Source organism: Pteropus vampyrus, unplaced genomic scaffold, assembly GCF_000151845.1.
Source record: "Pteropus vampyrus isolate Shadow unplaced genomic scaffold, Pvam_2.0 Scaffold113, whole genome shotgun sequence".
NCBI lineage: Eukaryota > Metazoa > Chordata > Mammalia > Chiroptera > Pteropodidae > Pteropus > Pteropus vampyrus.
In genome coordinates, this window is record NW_011888894.1 from 3,004,469 (window position 1) to 3,015,065 (window position 10,597).

The 10,597-nt window shown below is 39.8% G+C and overlaps 1 protein-coding gene across 2 annotated transcripts in view; it reads right to left on the reverse strand.

The window, feature by feature from the left end:
• ANTXR1 (anthrax toxin receptor 1) overlaps positions 1 to 10,597 on the reverse strand; it is a 112,277-nt gene that overhangs the window by 80,575 nt on the left and 21,105 nt on the right. For both annotated transcript variants that reach the window (XM_023533836.1, XM_023533837.1), the window contains exons 2-3: positions 4,597 to 4,668; positions 39 to 110 (exon numbers count right to left, since the gene is read on the reverse strand). In XM_023533836.1, coding sequence (XP_023389604.1) covers positions 39 to 110; positions 4,597 to 4,668 — 144 coding nt within the window. The remainder of the gene's footprint in view (positions 1 to 38; positions 111 to 4,596; positions 4,669 to 10,597) is intronic.

The window sequence follows — 10,597 nt, forward strand, 5'->3', positions numbered from 1 at the left end:
ATGGGCATTTTAATTACAGAGATGGGGAGCATCCTTACCTGTCTTCTGTTAGCTTCATTAGGGTTGTTCCTCGAGTAGAGAAGACAATAAAAGACATTCTTAGCTGTGGGCTGGAAAGGAAAATAAATTCTATTAAGGCAGGTAGAAAGACTATGCAATGTCATTCCCTTCCAGGCTTCTTTCCTGTTCTTCCCTTTATATCACAGCTGCCAGAGCTGAGGACATAAAACCCAAGGCGGCCTCCACAGCTGGTGTTGCAAGTATTAAGCCAGCAGCAGACTTGAAACTATGGACCAAAGAGAAGACCGGTGTTGTCTGCCTGGAGATTGCTTTTGATTTGACACCACCGCTCAGCGAGTGTGGATTATGAGTAAGGAAACTAGAATTCATCACTGCCCTGTGCTCTGTCTGAAGAAGTGTGTCCCTAGAAGAGGACTGGTCTGCATGGTGTCTATAAAAACAGAGATCTCGATAGATAAAATTTGATAGTGTCTCCACAGTGGCCTTCCTACAAGGAAGGGAGTGTCTCAGGCTATTGTGGCTTGATGCCATCAGTCATCAAGATCATTCATCGAACTCCTTTTGCTCACCATCAACTTTAAATTTCTAGTTGGCATCCTAAGGAAATTATCTTAAAAGGAGACAATGTGCTGATGAGCCACAAGAATATCTATTCTACTCGGTAGTTGTACTTTTCATTATCGATGAATGCATTAGCATGATTTTGATATGGTAGTGCTCGGGTGCTTTGTCAATGTAAAATCCACACTCTGGGAGACAGAAAAAGTCTCAGCTGAGGACCAAACATGTTTCTTTGTCTGCAAGATGGGCTGTCAGGCTGAAGTGGATTCACCAGGAATGCCATTCTGTAGGGCTCTCTCTAGGTGGCCAAATGGTTCATCCATCATAGCACCAATCTATTTCTTCACAGTGCAATAACCTCCCAAACCTGATCCTGCCCCAGCTCTCATAGCTCCCACTTCCTAAAATATTTCTCAACTCTGTCCCTCTTTTCCATCTTTTGGCTTAGGAACTTGCCCTCAATTATCTGACCACTGCAATTATTTCCTAGCTGATGACTTTGCCTATCAAAATTCCTTGTTCCATTGCATCCAGAATTATTTTCTTAAAATATAAATCAGATCTGGTCACTTATCTGCAATAAAACCTTTAATGACTTCTATTGCCTATAGAATAAAGTCTACATTGTTCATTGTCATACGTTTGATGCATCTTTGGAAATCCTTAGCATGGTGTTTAATACTTGGCAGAAGCCCAAGTAATATCCGGTGCATTGGGTATTGGTCTCTTGAAACAGACCTGGGTTCTTGGTCCATGACACAAACCATGCTGCCTGATATTACCTCACTAGTGCTGGGCCAGCAGGACATCATGTCCTAAGTGACAGTAATAATGATCACACTATGGCCAAACTTATCAAATGCTTATTATGTGCCAGGTACTATTGTGATTTGCATGTATTATCTCACTAAAATTAGAATAACTTTATGAGATCAGTACTATTATTATTTCTATTTTCCACAAAAAGAAAAGTGAGATCCTGAAAGATAAAGCAATTTCCCAAGGTCACGCAGTGGGACCTGGAGCTTAAAACCAAACATTCTGAGTCTAGAACTTGGGTTCTTTAACCACTTCGCTATGCTGCCTCCCTTACCTAGAGTTCAACTCTGGAAAGAATGAATTTAAAATGTGGGATATGTAGGTCTCCAAGAGGCAGTTGGTATATGAGTCTGGGCTAGAGACGTAATTTGGGATTTCTCAATATACTGATGTAAGTTAAATTGTTCAAAGAAAGTGTCAGCAGTGAGATGGAATGTGAGATAAATCTAGAGCCAACACCAACATTTGAAGGCCTGGTTCCAGTCAGTGAGATGAAAAGAGAACCAGAAGCCAGTGGAAGAGAGAATTTCAAGAAGAAAAAAATCTGAATCCAATGAATCTCCGCTCTCCAGCAGAATAAGCTCTGTAAGGAGCTCACTGAATTTGTCCTCTAGGGCATCACCTAATAACTTCGGTGAGAGCAAGTAGGTACAGGGTGGGGTTGGCAGTAGGTTAAGGATGTGGAGACAGAAAGTCTTTAAAGATATTTGAGTGAGAAGCCAGTAAAGAAATAGAATAGTAGCGATAAGAAGACATGATCAGAAGGACCTTTGTTTTTTCGTTTGTTCTGTTTTTTAGACAAAGGGCAGAAGAGATTAGTTTATGTCTATAGAAAATGGAAATTGAGCCATAGGGAAAGGTAGAGAAAATACAGAGAGAAACAAAGACCTGGAGGAGATTAGAGATGATGGGATAAAATGGACTAAAATGAAGGAATTAACTTCAAACAGGAGGGAAATTTGAATCTCAAAGATGATGGAAAGAGTACATGTGCATCTTTTAAGAGTAGGAATGGGACTTGTGGTAATTAGCTTTGGAACTCAAGGTAATCATTTTTCTGCTAGTCTCTGGGTTCTTGGTGAAACAGAAGGTGAGGTAGGTTTCTTTACTGATAGTGATGGGTGTGAGGTGTAGGTTGGGAGCTTGAAAAAAATGGTGAAGAGTTAGAATCATTATTAGGAAAATGGGAGAGGGTCAGAATAAAGACAAATAAAAGGACTTGAAATTTCAAAGATCCCACTGAAATTAGAAATGATATGTTTGTACTAGCATCAGCTACCGTCGTTGAAATGCTCCTCCCCACCACAATATCAGCTGCCTAAACTATATATTAAAATGGATAAATAAAAACCATTCCTTTGCAAAATTCATTAATGTATTCAAAATTATTGATTGAGCATGTACTATATGTCAGGCATGGTAACAGGGACTTAGGCTGCAGCTGGCGATAAAATACAGCTCCCCTTTCTTAGAGTTTGATTGATGATAATGCCTTTGTGTCACATTTTGAGGGGGTCCATAGCCAGGGAGGGTCAGAGGGGACAACCAGAGGAAAGTGCCTTGTGGTCTGAGTTAAGCCATATCAATTACTCTGGTCCTCAGTTTCTTCATCTAAAAAATGAGCGGATTGGATTAAGTGGTCTCATAGCTCCCCTAAGCCCTCTCTCTAACTTTTTCAGATTCTAAGATAGTGAAATACATGGAATTGCCGAAGGAATTGAGAAAGAGAAGTGTTGAGTGCCCACTCTAAATCAGGTGTTGGGCTAGCTGGTTTGTACATGTTTTCTCTCATAATTTTTACATGCAAACTAGGGTTCAACCAAGGTAAGTTAATCATTATGGTTGCACAAGGGAGCTTAGATTCAAATCCACATCTGCCTGACTTCAAAGCCTTTTCCAGTGGACTCCTCTGCTTTAAGAGGAACAGAAGATTAGAAGAGCAGAGACACAACAGATACTGTCAAGTATCCGGAGGCAGATTTGTTTTATATCATTCCAAAGGACTAATGGATAAGAGTGCAGGAAAGGATATTTTGGCTCAATGACAAAACAACTTTTCTGGAAACTGGAATTGTCCAACTATCGGACTGTTTGCCTCAAAAGGCAACAGTTTCTTACCAGAGGTTTTTAAGCCGAGGGTTAGTGAATACTTCCTAGGATAGGTTTGTAAGTTTTTTCTTTTAATTCTAAGCTTCTACAATTCTCTGAAATGTTTTGCTTTTAATACCACCCATGTATTTGCTTCTTTCCTCTCCCTCTACTTTCCACTTGCTCAACCTTCACCTCTCTCCTCTCAGCATCTGTTTTTCTCATTCATCGGGGTTTAGATACTTCTTGCAGCAGCTTCCAATTTTTGTTATCACACAGAGGGCACCTCTCTCCAATCAAGCAGGCAGGTATGTGTTGAGACCCGTAACTGAATTTGGAGGGAACACATTTGCATCACCCTGGTCTCACAGGAGAACCTGTCTTTGTAGACAAAGAACTTTATTCAATGAAGTTTTTGGTTACTCATATTGACTGGAAGACTCTACAGAGGCCATCGGCAAGAGTGGAGCTGCTTTAGAATTTATAATAATCAGAACAATTTTACCAAAGACTTTGACAGCTGGCTTCAAGGACCTCCATGAAAGCTATCACAGCTGTTTATCCCTTGAGGCTGCACCCAAGGAGGGTGAAATGACCTTTCCTTTATGAGTAGGTAAGCAAGATCTGTAAGGTCCCTGTGATGTTTATAGTGACGATGTTCAAAACTGCATTGCCCTCTCTTGGAAAGTGGTGTTGAGAATGCTCAGAGAATTCTACCTGACAGAGCACATAGGTAGGCTGACCGACTGTCGTAGTCTATCCGGAACTGAGGAGAGTTCCCAGAATGTGAGCCTTTCTGTGCTAAAATTGGGAAAGTTCTAGACAAACTGGGATGAATTTGTCATCCCACACCCTACATTCTCTACACACAAATCCAGCTAGAATATGCCAATTGCCCCAGCATGATACACTGTGAAAAAAAAAGTTAATGATCCTCCTAGAAGAATTTATTATTCAACAAGAGAGAGAAAAAGTTAAAATTTTGTTCTTATAACTAAAACTGGGGTCCTCTTGGAAAGACGAAGCCAAAAGTCGTTAGTAATTAGTAGAATAGAAAACATAGGCTGGTTTTTCTCATGGCAGGGAACTACGCATTAGATTTCTTACCTGATGAATTTATGAGCCAACTGTTCCACAAAGTAATAGATTTCATTCCAGTGGTGGAGCACACTTCCTGATCTGGGAGGGGGAAAAGCAGATGTTACTTAATCAGGTGTTCGTTTGTCTTTACCTTGTATCATTTCTCTTCATATTCTATTAATTGATATTTGACCGATCCATTAATTGAACTCATTATCTGAAACTGTTATATTTTGGAAACTATTTGAAAAGACGTTTAGACTTAATGTTAGAGTTCTTTAAATTTTTGTTAAAGGACTCCCTTCAGTGCACCTCCCACTCCTTCCCATCCCCACTTCACGCAATCATACACTGAAAATCTTTAAGAAAGTTATTTTTTATATTATTTAAATTATTCCTTTGATAAGGGAAGAAAAACGATTCCAATTAATTTAAGTGAAATTAGCACAAACTAGACACCAAACAGAAAATGATAAACAACACCTCCCCCTGCCCCAAAAGTCTAATTTCATTTCTAAACATAGAGGCAAAATCTCTAAATAAAATATTAGCGAATGAATCTAGTAGGAATCCAGAAAAATAACAATTAATTAAATAATTGGTGGAGTTTATTTCAGGAGTGTATCGATAGTTCAACATTTGACATCCAATGTAACTAGTCATTCTAATAAACAACAGAAAAAAACTACACAGCTTTTTATTATATTAAAAAGGAAACCTCTTACTGAAAAAGAGGGTTACTTTCTCTAGGACATATGGAATAACAGAACTTAGATTTGTAAGGGGGCATTTTTATTTCCCAAGGTTGACTTCTATTTTACTGATACCATTTCTACAGCTTCAATTCAACTTTTAAATATTTCCATAGTGCTTGTACTCATTCTGTTGTAGTGACAACATAGTAGGTTTTTCTATTATAACTAGCTCTTTTCTGTAGCTATGATGCCTCTTTCCTTTCATTTAAGGATTTGTTTCAGCTGAGCTCTGCATTTCTGTCATTCTAATAATTGTTGAGCTTACAGTTCGCCCCTTCTGGTCTGCTTATTGTACTGCAAACATTTTCCACCGGTTTCAGATTACTTTTATTTTTTTATGCACTCATTTATCTTAATTTTAATTTCTAGAGAGTATTGGTTGTTATTTTTCGTTATTTCAGACTATTTTAAAGATGTTTAAGATGAATCTGTGCAAAGTAGATTTTATGCCATCCTTTTCACAGTACAACATCCCTAAGAATTCTCATTCTGGTTGAGTGTGTTCCATCTGTATGGGGAGATTTAGTTCTCTCTGTCTCGTACTCACACAGATATATCTGTCTAACTTGAACACAATGATGCAATGTGTTATGATCATACAGTAAAAGACTCCATATCCTAAGGATATCTCACTTTTCCCAAGTTAATCTTAACATCAATTCTAGGAAAAATTCTGAAAAGATGTTTTGTGAAACTCAAAAACTGACTTTAAGAATGAAATGAAGATTAAAGGTCTAAAAGTCATCAAGGCAATTATGAAAAAGAACAGCAAAGTTGAAAAGTTTGCCCTACCAGATATAATGACCTCGAGTGCATGATATGGGATATAACTGTAGAGCCAATGGCACAGAACAGAGAACCCAGATATCAACCTATACAGCAAAAGAGGTAATTCAAACTAGGGAAGGAGAATAAACCTTTCAATCAATAATTCTGTGACAATGAATTTCCAATTGGAAAAAAACAATTAGATCACGATCTCTTAGCAAATGTAACATTAGATATATTAAAACCTAATGGGAAAAACAAAACTTAAAATCTATTGAGTGAATTTTAGAAGATTTTTATGTCATCAGGTTAGTGGAGGGTTTCCTTAACCAGATACAAAAAGTAGGATTTTTTTTTCTTTTTAGAAAAAGATAATTTTGACTGCCTGAAGTGTAGAAAATTCTGAATGACAAAAAGATACCATAAATAAGTTCAAAGACAAGAAAGAGTGGGAGATTTGTCGACAACAAATATAAAAGGAAAAAGACTAATATCTAGGATATATAAATAATTGGTACAAGTAAATATAAAAAAGGCAAACACTAGAAAATAAATAAAAGATCAGAATAAGCAATCTCCTGAAGGATGGCAAATCAACATTTAAAAAATCATTCAGCTCTTCCAGTAAATATAGAAATGTATATTTAAACATTTGTTTGGGGAAGAGCAAAGAGTTTCATGTGGCAGCAGCATAGAGCCCACAGAGTAAGGGGTGAGGAGTTGGGGAGATAAGGAAAAAGATCAGGGTGAGAAGGGGGATGGGGGCCCCTCCTGTCAAAAATAAACCTTTTCCAATAAACCTTTTCCATTCCAGTCTCTCAGCCTTAATACGTATTCCATCTGCTCGGGACACTCAGTGCCCACTCTGGCAAACTCCTACTCATTCTTAAAGAGTTAACGCAGTCTCTGCCTGTTGCCTCTGACCAACACAGATGGGACACACTGCCTCTGTCCCATGCTCTCAGATCACCGTGTGTATCTCTCAGTCATCATCCTCTGATGTCGGGCTGCAATCACTTTTCTGTTAAGCTCCTCTTGTGAGAGTATTAAGGATATTTTCACCTTCAGCATCTACCTGTTTGTTCAATGGAAGAAAGAAGAGCATGGAGAGAAGTCTCTATTGTTTGTAGAAGCTCCTGATCTTTTTGCCAGCTGGACATCACCTCCTCCTCCTTTATTTGGATAACACCCTAGGTTTGGGACTCAGATGGTTCTGGCTGAGTCTTGTGACCCTATGTGAACCTGCGGAGCCTTCCCAGGTGGATCAATGATTCTAGAGCACAGCTCCATGGTGAATGGGTCTACCTAATCATCAACAATAGAGCTCTGAGCTTAGGTAGCTAGGAGTCTCCTAAGAGCTTACCAGAACTGCATATCCTAGCCCTGGGCTTTTAATGCTTTGGAAATCCTCTTCCATTACCCTGGACAAGATTCAGTTGTACACTTCAAATCTCAAAGACTAGTCCTGGCTTCTCTCTTCCAGCCATGGGTCGATACTCTGGTCCTGGGGGTCCTGGTGGAGGCCTGACAGATATGTCCCAATGCTATGTAAGGGCCTCAGAATAAGCACCGCACAGCTGACTGTAAGCCAAAGCCCAATCCAGAATTCTACAACTCCTTTCCACCGGAATCAGGACATTTCCTTGGACACTGGTCATTTGTGTCACTTTAGAAACGCAATGCTGCGTTTTGGTTCATATGACCAGGACAAGTACTATCTGAAATTTTGGTTACTGAAGGGTACTGTAAGATGCCTAATAATTTGAGAGGAATCCCCACATCTCCCCATCCCAAGTTCAATTTCTTTATCAGTAGACAAATAGTCCAGTAAGAAATTTTACTGGGAGGGGAGGCAAAGCGTTGGTAAAATGAGGATTTAAACTAGAATTGAGAGACTATTATTGGCTCTCTGCTTAAGGAGCAGAGGTTTGTAGTAAATTTTTCTTGGTTTACTACTCTATTCTCAAGGATTGGCCCTATTTCACAGCTTCAAATAAATTTGCATTCCTTTATTTATTAAACAGGATCACCCAATGATAATTTACTTTCCTTTGTCTTAAAACATTTCATCTTCACTATTCTTCTGACTGATGTAAAATTTATATAATTTTGGCATTTCTCTGATTCGTTGATGCTAGATATAAGGGAAGATTCAAGAAATATCCGGGAGTGTTGAAAAGTTTAGATCCGTTGGGAAAACTTTCTTGTTAATGGGCGGGTGGTGTAGTTTCTCAAAAAAAAAATAAAATGAGGCCCTTCAGATAAAACTGGAGTTGAAGAAATACTGAGAGGATCGTTTCTCTCATTCAAATTCTAATAATAAATGCCCTGTTACTGTCGAGGTTTGTTGTTTCATATTTAGACATGATCTTTTTTTACATAGTTATGTAAGCTTTGACCAAAATATACCCCCTTAGGAACGTATTTGAGATGTATATAGGCTTTCTCATCAAGCATCAAAGGTAAACATAATCTCCTAAGATTTTGAGAACCAAACCAGTTTGGTGTTCTCTGGGTTACCATGGGATCCCAAGGGGCATCAGCTGTAAAGGAGCAGAAGAATATTAGCTTATCTAGATCTGTTTCTTGGAATCCTCCTGAGCCTCCTTAACCCACACATGCATGCTCTGTCCTACTTCAAAATCAAATCACTCCGTGGAAAAGGAAAGAGCCCCAGTGCGGGTACTGCTTACACCTCTTTACCCCAAATCCCCAGGAGCAAGAGGCTTGCCTGCCTGGTGCCACAGTCCTCTCCTCTACCTCACCACCACTCCTTGGCTATAGCTGGACTTCCTAACCCTGAACTCTAAGTACCTCATCCATGGAGCTTCTGGAAACTACCCATTGGCACCTCAATCAGACTCCCATCCTTCTCTCAAAGGGATCGATATGCTGGGCCTTGGACTCAGTTTGAACTTCCTGTAAAACATGCATGCCTCGCCTGCATTTTGCCCTGTCAACCGATTTTCTGGTTTGAAATCTGCCCAGTAGCTACTCCTAGAGTAATGGACCCCGGGTGGTGTAACCACATTCAGACCCTTAGCTTCCTCTCAACCCCGAGGACCTGAGTGGACTCCTAGTCACAACCAGGAGAAGTAGGGTATTGGTTGGGTAAATGGCAGAGAGTGGATCCAATTCCAGCATCTCTCCACCCTACAATGTATAAAATATCTCATTTTTCAGACCGACCTGTTTAAGAGTTAATGATCTTAAAATCCCAGCTATGGAATCCTGATGTTCTCTTCAGGCAGTAATGGCTTTCCCATGACCAAAACTGCAAGGCAGAAATAAAAACTCCTTCATAGCCCAAATATAAGTAATGCTGGGAACTGTTCCATTGGACTCTGTTGTAGTTTTTTTAAATTTATTTATTTTTTATTTTTTTATTTTTTAAGAATTGCTTGTAACACAAAATTTCTGGGCAAACTACAGTCTTAGAGAGTTGAAATGCCCATGTTTTAGAAATCAGTAGATGTGGAAAATCCCTGATATCTGACTCAATTAATTAAGTCCTAACTCCAATGCAATTGCATCCCTGAAGATTTCCATGGGCCAGCCGGGTTTCAGGATGGTGTGGAGGATTCAGGCCCCTTCTTGAGATTTTGTGCCTTGGTTCCACAAATATAAATCTCAACAAAGTTTGGAATTCAAGTAGCTTCCCAAGAATTCTGCTCTAACAGTCTACAGTGTTCTGTGCTTGAAGATTCAATATGCCTGTGTCCATCGAGACCAGAGTCCACACCTTCCCACACCACCTTCTGACTTGGCTTTGTAAAAGGCTCCCCAGACCTACGAAGGCAAAGCCACTGTTTCTTACAATACATTTTTTTATGCCTTCTCCAGTGTTTGGAACATGGCGAGAAATCAGCAACTTTCTGTGATGTTGTACTCACTGTGTGCTCCCAGGGAGGGATTTTGCATGGGGCCCAGTGTCGCCCTTGGATTACCATTCCCTCATGTCCAAGGCAAAGAATAGGAGCAAAATAAGTACTCTGAGTCTCATTCTAATTTGTTTGCTGAAATACATTCTTTTGTGTTTATGTGAGTTTCCAAACCTCCCTGTGGTTAAGCTCCTTAGAAAACACAGGCTCTTTCCATTAGCCACATGTACAACCAGAGTCAGAAAGAATCGAGTAGGCCAAATTGAATTTAAATTGTTCCCACTTTTGCAAATGGATTAGAATAAAAAGAAAGGGGAAAAAAAAGAGCTCAGAGATGGAATCATCACCCAGGAGTCTTTTAAAGCTGGAAGAGCGGAGCTGCTCTACGGATGGAAATTATATAACTGTCAGTCCCTGCTTTTCCTTAGCCCCACCCAGCTGATGTCACTGATGTCCTCAGTGACAGTGACCCACCCAGGTCCCCAACAAAGTCTGAAGAGTATGGCAGCCTCAGGCACCACTAAGGGGGACCAGCAATCTGCCGTCTAAGGCCCTGAGTTCGTTGGCCCCCTCCCCATGCTCCCCAGTTTCTTTCTTGGCCTTTCTCTCCTACCTCCTAATCTC